The sequence below is a fragment of the Artemia sp. Qi Xiang Cuo genome, chromosome 4 (genome assembly GCF_049724085.1).
Source record: "Artemia sp. Qi Xiang Cuo chromosome 4, ASM4972408v1, whole genome shotgun sequence".
NCBI classification, from domain to species: domain Eukaryota; kingdom Metazoa; phylum Arthropoda; class Branchiopoda; order Anostraca; family Artemiidae; genus Artemia; species Artemia sp. Qi Xiang Cuo.
Genome location: NC_142797.1, coordinates 15375130 through 15391796, shown reverse-complemented (window position 1 = coordinate 15391796; position 16667 = coordinate 15375130). Strand labels below are relative to the sequence as shown.

Below are 16667 nucleotides of genomic sequence, written 5' to 3'. Positions count from 1 at the left end.
ACAAAATCAATTCTTTTGACATATCTATTGATATCAAAATTCCATTTTTTGAGTTTCGGTTGCTATTGAGCCGAGTCACTCCTTGCTTACAGATATTGAACTAAATAAAGATTTTATTGCTGCTCGTCCGCAGTTTTAATATTGATCTTTACTTTTCTTTGAAAACCTTCTTTTTCGTTAACTTGTTTATATAAAGCTAAGAAAGTGTGTACTTTCTTAGAAACTTACATATTTTTGTTTTTGCTATTTTTTCATGTATTCTTTTTTGTCAATATTTCTAAATTTTTCTTACATATTTGTCAGTTTTAACATCCCAAAAATGGCCTTTTTACCTTACACATCTGTTTACTAGGCTCACAAAGGCATAGCTAAGAGTAAGTAATTTAGCTTAGTGTCCTAATTATACATCATAATTGCAGTCTTTCTTCTTTTCATATTTGTTTTGTTATATTTTTCTATAATGGAAATATGGAAAAACATATATATATATATATATATATATATATATATATATATATATATATATATATATATATATATATATATATATATTATATTATTTTTAAGAGGTAATTACTTGGCAAAAAAAAAAAACAAAAAAAAACTGTCGTCCTAAATCCAGCAATTGAGACAAATGTGCACTTGAATGAGGCTTTTACCTTACCCATTTATCCAACTACCTAGGACCAAACAGTATACCCTAACCGTCAACCAAATAGGAATGTCCAAGTCCATGCAAAGTCGTCACCAATAAATGTAAATCGTTGTAAATTTACAAGCAAAACCACCTTAAATCTATATATATATATATATATATATATATATATATATATATATATATATATATATATATATATATATATATATATATATATAGAAGTGGTGCCTTTACAAAATTACATTTTTTTTTATTGGACCGTTAAATTTTGCTTCGGCTTGTCTTTTGTCATTATGAAAGACATATCGCCGAACCTTTGTTTCTTTTAATTGTTCAGGTGGTGGGACAAAAACTTTTTTTTTCTTCCAATGATTTATCTAGTCCAGGTTTTTGATTTTCAAAGATATGGAAGGCATTGACGACCACGTTTATTTCTTTTAAATGTTCAGGTGGTGGGACAAAGACTTCTTCTTTTGCTTTGGCTTGTCTTTTTTCATTATGAAAGTCATATCGCCGAACTTTCGTTTTATTTAATTGTTCAGGTGCTGGGACAAACACTTCTTTTGTTTCCAACGATTCATTTAGTCCGTATTTTGATTTTCAAAGGTATGGTAGGCATTGATGACCTTATTCATGTCAAAATCTAAAACCCAATCATCATCACTATCATTTTTGATTTGTTTGGTTCTTTTTGCCTCGGCCTATATTTCGTCATTATGAAATACATATTGCCGAACCTTTGTTTTTTAACAAAAGTATGGTAAGCACTGATGACCTTATCCATGTCAAAATACCAAACCCAATGACCATCGCTATCATTTCCCATTTTGACACGTTTTTATTCTTGCTATCCAGGTTGATTTTCATTTACTCGCTCACATGTTCGGTGTCACATGTCTTCTAACCCCGTGTCTGTGCTCTTCGTTTTCATTTTTGACAAGCCGCCACTGTTCTCCTAACCGCGTGTGCATTTGCTCTTCCTTTTCATTTTTGACTTGCTCACATGCTTGGTGTCGAATGTCTTCTAACTATGTATGTCTTTGGTTTTCATTTGGTGTGTATTTGCTCTTCATTTTCATTTTTGACTTGTTGACGTAATCGGTGTTGTATGTCTCCTAGCTGTATGTGCCTCTGCTCTTCATTTTTATTTTTGACATGCCGCTGCTTTTCTTCAAACCGTGTGTGTATCGGCTCTTCATTTTAATTTTTGACTCGCTCACTTGCTCGGTGTCGTTTGTCTTCTAATCGCGTGTGCCTTTGCTGTTCATTTTCATTTTATAACACCCTCTAATTGTCGTTTTCGCATCTTCTAACCGTGTATGTCTTTGCTCTTCATTTTTGAATCGCTCAGCTGCTCGGTGTTGTATATCTTCTAACCACGCGTGTCTTTGCTGTTCATTTTCATTTTCGACACGTTTTGAGATTTTGATTACTTCAGATACTTTAGCAATGGCCTTTTCTTTAGCTGCCCGTATTGCTGTTGTCGCAACTGATGGTCCAGCTTGTCGATTTTTACATCTTAACATGTTTGATAGTTTAGGTATTGGTTCCACAGAATCAACATTTATAGTAACTGCAACTGCAGATTTTCGTTTTTTGGGTTTTCCTTTAGACATTGTACTGGATAAATAACTGATTTTGTTAGATAAATATAACTGACTACATTTGGAAACAAAAGTGGCTTATTTAAGATGAATGACGTCTAAAATGTCTTGATGCCATGACTTAAATGACGCCATTGTATTTTTTTACGTTCATGACGTCATTGTAATTTTTACTACATGACAGCATTAGCAAAAACCAAAATTAAAACTCTTAACGATTTTTCTCAGACTTCTAACCTATCTAAATATTTTTTTTATGTGAGAATATCCCAAGATATTAATTTTCCCGAAAAAAAATATGGAGCCGTTTTCAAGAGAACATATATATATATATATATATATATATATATATATATATATATATATATATATATATATATATATATATATATATATATATATATATATATATATATATATATATATATATATATATATATATATATATATATATATATATATATATATATATATATATATATATATATATATATATATATATATATATATATATATATATATATATATATATATATATATATATATATATATATATATATATATATATATATATATATATATATATATATATATATATATATATATATATATATATATATATATATATATATATATATATATATATAGATATATATGTATTTATGTATGTATGTATTTTTTCTCTCAAACGGCTCCATATTTTATCAGGAAATTTGGCATCCTGGGATATTTTTGCCTAAAAAAAAGATTTAGATAAGCCAACAATTCAAAAACCATAAACAAGAAAACCAAAAGTTTCAAGCTTGGTACATCGTTGATAAAAATAAGACTAGCTTGAATAATAGAGACTAGCTTGAGACTTGCAAATATTTTTGAAAGGACACTAATATGAAAAGACCTTAAATTGCGCAAAGAACAAAAAACTGGGAATTACCAAAATATTTGTGTGTATCTTAACAAGGGATTACAACAATTGAAAAACCTTAAAAAATAAAACCAAAAGTTTAAAGCTTAGTAGAAATCGTTGTTAGAAATTGGACATCGTTTAATAATCAAATATCTTTGAAAAGACACAGCAGAAAATACAACACCTATTTGAACACAACCAGTTATATAATGTCAATAGGAGGACCCAAAAAACAAAAATTTGCAATTATTACAGATGATGATTCTCTATTTTGACAAGGGATTACAACAATTCAAAAACCATAAAAAGAAAACCAAAATAGCTTAGTACATATCGTTGTTAGAAATCAGACTAGCTTTAATAATCAAATATCTTTGAACAGACAGCAGTATGAAAAGACAATAAATTGCGGAAAGAGCAAAAACTGGTAATTGCAAAAATATTTGAATATATTTTAACAAGGGATTATAACAATTGAAAAACCCTTAAAAAAGAAAAACATAAGTTTGAAGCTTAGTAGATATCGTTGCTAGAAATTGTGTCCTTTAATAATAAAATATATTTGAACAGGCACATTAAGAAAAGACGTTAAATTGAGTGAAGAGCAAAAAACTGGTAATTGCAAAAATGTTTTTATATATTTTATCACGGGATTACAACAGTTCAAAACCCTTAAAAATGAAAATCAAAAGTTTGAGGCATAGTAGGTATCGTTGTTAGAAATCGGGCTTGACTTACTAATAAAATATCTTTGAAAAGACCGCAGTATGAAAAGACAGCATTTCAATTACATATGCAAAGTTGGAAAAAGATGTTCTAATTAAATTCATTTTTATACAAAAAATCCCCTGTGGACCTCTCCCCAAGAGAATTACTTCCCCTCTCCCGCTGAAAGTTTCCCCACGTTTAAAACAACGATAGTTTTTTTATTTTTGAAAAATGCTACTGAATACCAAATTCGGAGATTTCGCCAAAAAGAAATTCTATAATTGTGGAAGTGTGTTGGATGACAGAATTCATAATCAACTAATTGAAGGGGGTTTGGGAATTTTACACCTAAAACTCTCACAAAAGTTTAATCAATAAAGCTTCTTAACGGTCGGATGAACAATTTAGTAACACATGTAAGACCTACAGACAGGCAGCCATACAAACATTTGATTTGCTTATGTATAGATTCCACGATCAAATTGTATCAAAAGATTTTTTGCTTAAATAAATAGCTGCTACCAATTGACTATCAGGAATAGCCTCACATAAATGATAAGTTAAGGCAGCTTTTTGGGCTCCGTTAAGCTACCACTCAAAAACCATACTAATTCGAAGAAAAGACTTTATAAGAGAGTTGAAACTTTTTAAAATGGCTGAAATAGCATAGCTAAATTTAACACAGAAGCAGTTGAAAAATCATTTGTAAAAGTGCTAACAGCTATTTTTGCCATCCTTTTTACATTAGATATTTTTACCCCTTTCGAAATTTAAATATGAGATGGAATATTTCTTATCTTCACTATATTTATTTTGTTATTTATTATTTTCTGTTTGATTTGGGGTAAATGGTATTTATAAAACTAATTATGATAGTAATTTGCTTTTGCTTCTCTGAAAACAAGGGCTAACCTGTCTTTATTATGATTAAAATTTATAGCATAATTTTGGCTCTACAGATTTAGCTTATACAACCTTTTGTTTCCTTTATGGTTTTGAACAGGTTTTCATTGACGCGTGACCTGATATGGACTTTTTTTTTTTCGGTAACACCTTGTAAGATTGCCCTTTTTCTTGGGCTAGAAATTGAGTATGGTTGGTGCCTTGACCACACTCTGGGTAAGCTTCTCCACCTAAACGCCCCTACTGAACGTGTTGAATTCTAATTATAAACTTCTTTATCCAGAGCTCTTAAGGAAACAATCAATCAATTGGTAGTGTTCTTAAAAGAAGCAAATTAGTTTGAATCGGTACTCAGAATTTGCTGACAACTTGATATTATTTTTAAATCAAACAGTTCGTGGTAACGAACTGTAAGTAAGGAGCGACCCGGCTCAATGGTAACCGATACTCTAGAAAACGGTATCTTGATACAAATAGATACATTAAAAAAATCAGATTTTAATGCTGATTTCAGATATATAAGTTTCATTAAGTTCAATTCTACCCATCAAAAGTTAGGCGCCTGAGAAAATTTTGCTGATTTTCGAAAAAAGGGGGAAAGACTCTGTCTCATAACTTTATTTTTTCAAACAATAAAAAACTTTATTGTAAAGAGCGAGGCGTTGAGGAGGGGACAGTCCCTTTCATATACGGAATAATTTCTGTTCGTTTTAAGTTCTAATGTCGCTCCTTAATTTCAGTTTAAAAAACTTGTTTTTTTTATTTAATTTGATAAAAGAGGAGAAAACGTTGTAATTCCTGTTGTTATATAAAACGTTCCCAGTGGTTCTCTTCAGATTTGATTAATATAATATGTTGTATATGCCTGTCGTTCCAAGGAGGTCGTTTCTATTTTCCCAGCGTCGTCACAGAGAAAAAAAATATTTTAAACCTAGGGCTACTGGATATTTTTAATTGAATAAATTACTCTTGGGTAGTTAGTTAAAGCACGAGTCTGTGGTATTAGAATCTCTTAGTCTAAATTGTCAAATCAGATAAATTCCCCTAATTAGGTTAGAAATGGGAACACTACTGTTACGAGTTTTATATGATTAGTTAAAGTATTTCAAATGGTATGCGAGAAAGTAAATTATAGGCTTCTAAGGTGGGCCAAAATTCGGAATAACCACACTTGATTAAACAGCAGTTTATCAGTTTAACCGAAAACAAGGTATTTTCTCATTATTTCTTGTAACAAGAATCAGTGTTCCTTAGACCTCAGATAAACCTTAAATTCAGCAGGGGAAATACTTGCTTGAATATCTCTAGACTTTATAGAACTTAAAATTCTTAGCTTGACTAAAAGCACTTCTCTCTTTCCCTAGCCTCTTATTATATTAAATAAAAAAAAACAAGTTTTTTTAACTGAAAGTAAGGAACGACGTTAAAACTTAAAACGAACAGAAATTGTTCCGTATATGAAAGGGGCTGTCCCCTCCTCAACGCCTCGCTCTTTACTCTAAAGTTTTTTTTTGTTTAAAAAAAATAAGAGTTGTGAGAAAGTCAAATTGTTCCAATTCTTTAAAAATGACTCTTAATCACAAAGGCCGTTACTTAGAATAAATAGCTCTTATGAAAGTACTAAAAAATCTTTCGCTAAAAGAGCGAGGTATTGACTAGGGGGTAAACCCAATCATACACGTAATATTTTGTGTTCGTTTTAAATTTTGATGTTACTCCTTATTTTCAGTTGGAAAACTTGTTTTTTTATATATTCAATTTCTTATCTTTTTTTTAAATAATGCTGGGAAATCTGGTGCCACCTTCTTAGCAATGTCCCTTCCCCCATGAGAACTTCCTTCATGGAAAGATCCTCCCAAATAGCCACCGACCCACCCACACCCCTACTACCAGAAAAAATACCCCCTGAAAACGTCTGTATACTTCCTAATAACCAATACTATATGTTAACATTGGGTAAAGTTCAAACTTTGAGTCCTCCCCCCGGGGACTTCGGGGGATTAAGACATCCTATAATATAGTTCTATGAGAAAATATAGTTCTCATATTTTCAACACTGCTGAACAAAATGGCTATCTTAAAATTTTGATCGGGTGACTTTGGCAAAAAAATAAGCGTGGGAGGGGGCCTAGTGGCCCTCCATTTTTTTGGTCACTTAAAAAGATCACTGTAACTTTTAATTTCCGTTCCAATGAGTCCTCCCACGATATTCTAGGACCACTGGGTCGATACTATCACCCTTTAAAAAAAAAAAAAATAGACACGCATCCGTGATCTTTCTTCTGTCAAAAAATGCAAATTTCCACATTTTTGTAGATAAGAGCTTGAAACCTCTAAAGCAGGGTTCTCTGATACGCTGAATATGATAGTGTGATTTTCATTAAAGTTCTATAACTTTTAGGGGGTCTTTCCCCTTTTTTCGAAAATCAGCCAAATTTTCTCAGGCGCGTAACTTTTTATGGGTAGCACTGAACTTGATGAAAATTATATATTTGAAATCAGAATTAAAATCTGATTCTTTTGATGTATCTATTGGTATCAAAAACCCGTTTTCTAGAGTTTTGGTTACCATTGAGTCGCTCCTTACTTACAGTTCCTTACCACGAACTGTTTGATATAGTTAACAGCTAGCTTGGCTGTATTTACGGCCGAGAAAGGGTTAGAAATGGGATAAACTTCTCTTCTGAATTCACACTCTATGGTATATACCCTAAAGTACAAATATAGGGGGTAAAAAGAACTGGAGTCTAGGGAATTCCGATTTTGTGCGTGGAAAAGCGTTGCTCAAGTTCCACGAAACACTAACCTGGGAAACTGCACACAGTTCTTAAAGGTTTCACTCCTTGTTGTGGGTTTGTCAATCTTGAACCCCTGGTTATTATAAGCTTATTCCACCGATTTTATGCTTCTGGGAAGGGACACACTTCAGTTCTTGAATTTAATTAATCTTATATGATATTATTCTTCAATAATGATGGTTTTTAGATAGACCTAGCCTTAATTAAGAAGAAGTATAAGGAAGAAATCATAGAACCCGTAATAGCATAAAGGAAATGTCTGAAAAGGATGTTAGGTTAGGTAGGAGTCGTAGAAACCATAACCGAATAGAAGAAATATCTAAAAGAAATATTAGGCTATTAAGAGATAACCATAGCCTTCGGCTGTGGCCCGAATATACATTAGTGCTATCTTTTAATTAAAGGGATTGAGTCGTGGTAACTAAACCGCGCCAAAGAAGTAAGTCCTTCAAGGAGAAGATACTGCTCTAACTAAAGTTAGGCCAAAACCCAAAAGGAATCCAAGAAATGTGCTTGATGAATTAATTCAGCACAAATTTAGGATTCTTTCGATATCAACAAAGTGACGAAAAGGTTTTATAATTTTATCTGAATATTATATTCAAAGAAGTTGAGACAAACAGATGGAAAGAAATGTTACTTACCAAAGCTCCTTTTCTTTCTCACTAGATTTCGAGACAAGACAAACCTGATTTCTGTCTGATCCGTATATTTTATTCAATTTCGTACTTAATTTTGATTTGCCACGCGACTTTTCTGTTCTGTCCTTTTAGCCAATCCCCAGCTTTCTTTTAAAAGGTAGTTTATTCCAGTATTAGGGGCCTTTGTCCTAAAAGCTTGAAATATCGTAACACTTTACGATATTCAACTTTGTTTTGTGGAAAACTGGTCAAGATTGGGTCTTCAACTATTTATTATAGGTCCAAAATATTTTTCAATACTTAAACAAAGAAATATCACTTCAAAATTTACGAATAGGTAATTTGTGATGGCTAATACATAAAGCGAAGGTATTTTCAAGTTTAGGCCAAAATGAAATAGTCTGTTTATTTCTGATCTGTTGGAGCAAAGGGGATTTCAACTTTTACTGAAATTGAATTACTAAAAAGAAATAAATTTATTAAGCACAATAATAGGGCATTCCTACATACCCAACGACATGCTTGATAAAATATTAGGTCAAATTTGCGAAAAGTAGAGCAGTTGACTGATTCTAGTCTTCCGCACTTAGGAAATCAAATATTCAACTATTCATATCGTTTTTTAGTAAATTTAAAACAAATGATATAATTTCACATAATTCCAATTTTACATATTAAAATAGAATGTATATGCCTCATAAAATGGAATATACATACCTTTTGTTGATACTTTATAAAATGGAACATACATACTTTATGTACATACTTTATAAAATGGAATGTATATACTTTCCTTTCAACCTCCCTTGTCAACTAAATATATCACCTTTTTCTTCTTTTTATTAGGCTTTATCCGAGTCTTTTCCTTGGGTCAAGCCCTTGTATCAGCACTGTGCAGAAAACAGAGAGAATTGGATGAAATTAGCAGAGCTGGTTGACATGGGTCTCACTTGGATTGATCATGATACCATCGATAAGCCAATTGAGTCCCGTGAGTTTGGTTTTATATCATTAACTTTTTTTTTCTCTGCAAAAAAATGTTGCATCACATGTTATTTAAGAAAGAACAACAAAAACTTGTTTGATAATAACAAAAGAACCTACCAATTATAAAAGACGACAACATTTTCAACAACATTAAAGAAACATCACATATCAAAAAATCTCACAAAACACAAACAAATCGTTTCAGAATACAAATTGAGGTTTAAAAAAAATTAAATTCTCAATCTTAAATCCGGGTCCCTTGTTTACCCAGAGATAATTTTTGTTGTATCACACTGTTAGGTTCGGTTAATTTATTTTATTCATTCATATGATAATAACGAATCTCTTTTATGCGGCCGAAACCCTTGATGGTCTTGCATCTGGGTATTTACAGCATGCTACAATAAAGCAGAGTTAGTTAAATATCATTATAGAATACTATAAAAATGTAAATCCCCATTATCTTTGCCCACCTTTTTCTGCACTTTTTTAAGCACCCAGAAACCATCCATAAGAAACTCCGTCTACCAAGTGGAAAATTTCGAAAAGACAACAAATTATGACCAATAAAAAATAGTAATAACGGTCAGTATTGATAAATTATTATGAAAACTACAACAAGAAATGAAAAAAAAAAAAATCACTAATGCTGAAATTGTACTCTATTTAACAATGCTACCCTTAGCAAGAATTTTCTTACTGCTCTTCTATAACGAGAAAATTTAGACCCCGTCATCCCACGAAGCTGGCTATATTATCTATCATCGAAGATTTGAACCTATCAAATAAAAAATATATCAAAACTGGAGGAAATAGTGGTCCAGCCCATCTGTTCACATCTCAGGAAGGTAACCTTTGCCTCCAGATCTTCCCTCAATCTCTCAGAACCCTTACATTAGATTGACAGACAGTCTACTCAACACTCAATCTATATCCAAAGGAGAGCCTGGAAGCCCCATCTAAAATTATCATCTAAAATTATATTTCACATACTTATGCAAAGTGAAGCTTGGAAATCTACGCAGAACTAATTGCCATTGTTAAACCTCTTGGTCTTACAGTCTTATATTGAGTTTCTTGGAGAGTGTTTCTTGGTCTTCTAGTCCTTTGCCATTATTTCATGAAAAAGAAAATCTACTCTCATCCTTTTGATTTTGATCTTTATATGCTACTTCAGCAAACCTAATCTGGGGATTTAATAAGAGATTTTTACTGAATTTTAATGGGCAATAACCCTTAATGCAATTATCTTGCCCAAATTTTCCTCCTTAAGTGTTTCTTTAGTTATGACAAATTGTCGTTTTTTCTATCACGTCTTGCAAGGAAGATCTCAGAATCTAGTATACCTACCGCTGCAACAACGATTCTATTTTTACAATGACATGCCATATATCCTAGGGTATTCAAGTGAAGGATGTATTGAAGTTTCAGCAATATTCTATTTTGTAATAGGATTAATTTAAATTTTGATTTTCTAGAATAAAGAGTCACATACAGATTTATTGAGTAACGGAGTTACAAGAATGCAAACAAAATGCAATAGTATTAAGAAAAGTTAAATAAATGTGATAATTCAATAATAACAACAAAAATTTATTTTCCATACACTATAAAAGTCAAGAAGTGGAGCAACAAACGAAACCACTGAAATTTATCTTGCTATGGTAAGTACCAAGATAAGTGTATGGCGTTACGGGACAGTAAGTACCCCTGCTACCCAGATAAGTGGGTGATTAACATACAGTGTATAGGGAACATTATGGTTGCCTCTTTAGCGTCAACCTAGTAAAGAGTTCACCCTAACCCTTAGTAAATGAAAAAAAAACACATTAAAAAAACTGCTAGATAAGGAAGAAACGCCATTTGAAGCTGATTCAGGAATGGTAACTATAATTTTGATTAAAATTAGAGATGAAAGTTTGATGTGAAATCAAATTTTTGGGAATTTCAGGATATAGCTTCAGACCCCCCTAGAATGATTTCGAATCAAAATGAAAATAACACCATTGGAGTCAACAAAGTAAAAAACCCTATTGAAGAGAATTACAGTCTCCCATCTTGAGCAACAAGGAAAAAAAGGTTTTTCACATCGGTTGCACTGGTGTGTCTCCTTTTTTGTTTAACGTGGGTGCTTCGAATTGATCTAAATAACGGCTTAGGTTAAAGTGATATGCCTTAAGAGATCATCGAAAATCACTTTTTCGTATTTGAAGCAGTGGAGTGTCTCCTCTTTTTGTTTTAATGCTTTTTTTTCTGTTGCCGCTACTGGGGCACTAAAACGTCATAGGGAGATGTTGTAGGAAAAGAACGGGTTTATAGGAAAAGAATGGGCTATATCTAGTGCTATGTTTTGAAAAAACCTGCAAGATGATATAAAACATGTTTTTTTGACAAGATATGATATAAAATACATATCTTTTGAAAAGTTGCTTCTCAATGGTATGAATTTGAGTTTGAGTGACTCCGTTGCCCGATTCCCTCTGGTTTGTTCTTTACTAGATCCAGCTAAGAAAAAAACCAATGGTTTTTTCATCCCGTGACTCATCCTAATTTTGGATTTAGCTTGAGATAGACTAAAGACGTGTGTGCGTAAAACATAAATCAAGATTGGAAAACTTAACTTACAGATTCGCTTCAAATACAAGATGCAGAGACAAATTTTTAGTAGAAAACACTTGAGAAAATATTACTGTTGATTTTTATATTAAGCTTTCCTACTTTCCCTGGCAACTTACTTAAAACATTTTTGACATGCTAACCAATGGTGCGCGTAGCGAAGGTACCCAAATTTGGCTTTGAATGCAATGCTTGGATGGGGGTAAATCATTCAACGCTTTCCGCGTTTTCCCCCAAATTTCTTCAGCTTCCTCTCTGGAGCTGAGCCGACTCTTGCTAAGCTTAGAGAGTCGTACTGCTGACCCCTGTCCCAAATAATCAGCTACACCAGAACTCGAGCTCCTGCCCACCAACCAGAACTTGAGTCCAGCGCACCAACGACTCAGACAACTTAAAATAGCGCTGAAAACCCACATGATCGTTCTATCTGTGATTCCGGGACAACAAAAACTTGCATTGTTTGATTTACATAGTTTTAATATAATATATTTGATATCATATATTGTAAGGACTAAATAAAGTATAAAAACTGGCTGCAAACAAAACTGAGTGACTTTAAACATAATTTAGCCATTGCTTTCCCATTGTATCTGTCGGCATTTGGGACGATTAGAACGTACCCTGGTATCACCTTATTTTTTTTTATCAGACGGTTTTTGTACTCAAAATGAAGTTAGTGATTTATAAATATTAATCATAAGCCGCCAGATATTATCAACACAACTCAGATAAAATTATTAATAATTAAGATGGGTCATAGATAACATGAGCTATTTAAACTGTAATGCAGGGCTTTCACGACGTCAATAAAGGTGTCCAGAAAGTTAACAAACCTCTTTCCTTATATTATTTTTGTCTATTTTTACCCCATTCAACTTTTCCAAGAAAGTCAGCCAAGTTGCTGTAAAGCCGAAAAGGTGAAATTCTCCCATAAGCCGGACAAACTTTATAATATGGATTTCTTAGAAACATTTTACGACGTCAAGGGAGCAACGCAAAAGTACCAAACTGCTCATATATTAAAACCAATATCTAATTGTTTCAGGTAGTTCGGAATTAACCTCGCTCCCGCTAGTGGTGACAGAACTGAAGCCCCGCACTACAAGTGAGTCTTCCATTAATAAATCCCAGCTGCAACTCCCAGAAAATGAAAGATCAAGACGTTCAAAACGTGGCAGTAAGTCTTCGTCGGCACCAAGTTCTCCCAATGATCTCAGTGAAAATGAAGAACCGGAAATAAGACCGAATAGCCTCCGGTCATTCAGTCTGAGTAACCAGCATCCAGCACTTAAACCACTTATTAAGAAAAGTAATTCGAAAATGTGCATTATTAGTTAACGCCTTTCGAACTGGGGATAATCTTAAACTCAAGACGATTATATATTGAAAGCTCAAAAATAAAAATTTAACCTCAGGTGTGTGATTGAACTTCAAATAAGGATGTTATCGGGAACGTGACGCTTCTCACTCGTAGGTTATTTGTTTGTTTTTTCCAAACATGGTACCAGTATCTAAGGGCTTCTGAGCTTGCTGAAAAAAAATCTGAAGCTAATTGTACAAGTTACAGACGTTTAAAATCGGCATAACTGAAGTCCGTTCTTTGGTACCCGGGTCGGGCGCGCTTTGATCTAAAATCCGAGAAGCGTTTTGGTGATTTTAGCAGTTACGAAGTTTAAAGGTATCTAAATTGGAGATGCGGATGGCTAATGTCGGTGCTCCGAAAAATAAACGAAGTAGCTTAGATGACATGATAATTCCTCTATATGTACAGGAAAAAAAATAAGAATAACTGCTCGTTCGTTTACCTCCTTCAACCCTCAACCCAAGAAACAAAACATAAGATACGAAAACAACGAAAATAATGCTGGCGTGGGCGGGGGCATGATACCACATCTAGTAAATTCTTGGGCCCAAAATTTAAATTCTTCAGTGATGCACTTCAAGTCAGCATAGAACTGTCATTAACCCCCTAACATTTCGCAAATGATGGGGAAAACGTTGCTTTTTGAAATCAGAGCAAAGCCGGGTTTTAGTTATGCATGATCGGAGAACCCTAAATCGATTTCTTGGCCCCGTACCTCTCCAAGCTTTAAAACCAAAGCCTTGTTTTTTTAGCACAAATTATTAGTTATTAGCAGAAATAAATACAGAAACCATTATCTAAGAATGAAGAATATCTTTTTAATTTAGACCACAATCCCTAGGGGGTAAGAAAAGAAATTGTTGAATTGTTAACCTGTTTTACTTTTATCCGTGTTTTATACATATGTATATTTAAGTCTTTATTTTATTCTAGTTTAAACTTATTTAATTCTATTTTATTGTATTTTACGTAACTTAAATTTTGAATATCTGATTTGATCTAGATATTTAAATATAGTTTAATAAATAAGTATTTAAAGTTTCGTTTTACTTAATGATTGTTGCATTTTAGTTGTTCTGTCCAGGATAACCAAAAGTTATGAGAAGTTTTGAAAGATACTTATTGTATGCATCTTTACAATAATTTCTGCAAAGATAATTTATTTTAACGTTAATATAGATGGATATATAATAAATAGTTTAAACCAAATTGTTTATATACAGCTTATTATTTATACAGCTGCAGGTTTTTTCAACCAGGCCTCCTTTTTTTTTTTTTTTTTGCATCTGCTACTACTAAAAAATATATAATTACAAATGACGGTCTTTTTTGTTAAGAATTGAATTCCTGTATTTCTGTTTTTGAATTTTTTGAGTTTTTGTCTGTTTTTGAGTTTTTTTAGTCTGTTTTTGAGTTTTTGAAAACTATATAATTACACATGACGGTCTTTTTTGTTAAGAATTGAATTCCTGAATTTCTGTTTTTGAATTTTTTGAAAGATATGTATGGTTGTGTAAGTTTTCACACAGCAAATTAGAATAATCAGATTTCAATATTATCCTCCTTACTATAACCAAGAGTTAAGCAGGGTTATATTCTATCCACCTTTATATGGATTATTTTGATGGACTTTGCCGTAAGGAGTACAGGAAAGGCAATGGGAGACCGCAGAAACAAATGGGAAGGAAAAAGTCTCCTGGACTTAGATTATGCTGACGATTTAAGCATCCTAGATGAAAGTTTGAGCAAAATGAATGAACTTTTAGAGGTTTTACGAGTTCATGGTGCTAGAATAGGTTCGAAAATTAATGTTAAAAAGACTAAGTCACTAAGGCTAGGATTAAGTGAAGATGAAAAGGTGACGTTGGGTAATGAAAACATTGATCCGGTGGGCAGCTTCACTTACCTTGGTAATATTATTAGTAAAGATGATGGGAGCAGTGAAGATTTTAAAAGTAGAATAGCTAAGGCTCAAGGTGTTTTTTCACAGCTAAAAAAAGTTTGGAAGAATAGGATGATGAGTCCGCAAACCAAGATTAGAATATTAGAAGCTACAGTGATGACAGTGTTCAAATATGGCTCTGAAGCAAGGGCGCGCCGAAAAGCGGATGAAGTTTTGCTAGATGTTTTCCAGAGATTAATTAAAAAAACTTTTTCCACAAAATAAGTTTTTCAAAGAAAAGCAAAGAACTCCATTAAACAAAAAATGAGCAAAAATAAAATCAAATAACTAACCGAGCGTGAAACTACCACAAATCAGCATCGATAAATAAATGAAACCCAAAACGAACTGAAATTCACCAAATAACCGAGTCAAACTCAAAAAGAGCAGAAATTAACACAAGTTGGGCTCAAAACCCCTATGCCTTCCCAAGGCCAGAACATAATTTGCACTTTACTGAAAAAAATATAAATGTTTTTACTTTTATAAGTTTAATAATTCAAATAATATTGACATTTTGATTACTAAATATTAGTATATGTATATTAAACTGACAATGAACATTCATTTGTATTTTTTTTTCAGTAAAGTACAAATTATGTTCTGGCCTTGGGAAGGCATAGGGGTTTTCAGCCCAACTTATGTTAATGTCTGCTCGTTTTGAGATTGACTCAATTATTTATTGTAATTTCTGTTCCTTTTCGGTTTCATTTATTTATCGATGCTGATTTGTGGTAGTTTCACGCTTGGTAGATTATTTGATTTTACTTTTTGCTCATTTTTTGTTTAATGGAGTTCTTTACTTTTTCCTGAAAAACTTATTTTGTGGAAAAAGTTTTTTTAATTAATTTCTGTTCGTTTTATATTGACATAGTCTTTTCAGAGTAAAAGAAAATAATACTTTAAATCTTTTCGTTTTTTTAAAAATTTATAGTTTGGCCAGCTATTTGTATGCTGGAGAAAAAATGTTCAGCAATTTTTAACCACATACACCCTCTTAAAAATCTGGACACAAATAGTAGTGTTTAATTTAGTTTCAGACCTCCTCTAGTTTACCTGAGATGGAAAACTTGATACCATTCGCAAAAATATCTGTTTATTTTCTTGGATAGCTTGGATACTCTTGCGCTATTTTGATTTGGTTAAATTTTAAGAGCAGAAGCAGCCCCGAAAGTTTGAACATAATACCCTCAGTCGTTCTTGGGATACTGCTGAGATGCCTTATTGGGAATTAAAATTAAAACAGTGCATTTTGATCTAATCTTATCGCAACATTTATTTTTTAAACATAAAGTCAAATGGGAGGAGAGGGGGGGGCGTGGGATGGGGATTAGTTTCCCTCCAATCACTTTCGACTATTAAAAAGGGCATCAGCCCTTTCTATTTTCAGTCGAATGAGCCCTTTTCGAAGTTCCTACGACAACTCCTTCGATACAAAGTTCCCTGGTCTAAACAACAACAACAATCAAAAATAATACATTATACCCGCATCGATCTTTACTATAAAAATTTCAAGCCTTCCAATCACTTTAGACTTTTA

At 32.5% G+C, this 16667-nt stretch overlaps 1 protein-coding gene across 3 annotated transcripts in view; it reads left to right on the top strand.

Annotated features, from left to right (window-relative positions):
- The window catches only part of LOC148952812 (cGMP-specific 3',5'-cyclic phosphodiesterase-like), a 372326-nt gene extending 357778 nt beyond the window's left edge, over nt 1-14548 (top strand). For all 3 annotated transcript variants that reach the window (XM_089088106.1, XM_089088104.1, XM_089088105.1), the window contains exons 18-19: nt 9066-9210; nt 12868-14548. In XM_089088106.1, coding sequence (XP_088944232.1) covers nt 9066-9210; nt 12868-13160 — 438 coding nt within the window. In that variant the 3' untranslated portion in view covers nt 13161-14548. The remainder of the gene's footprint in view (nt 1-9065; nt 9211-12867) is intronic.
- The last annotated feature ends 2119 nt before the right edge of the window (nt 14549-16667 follow it).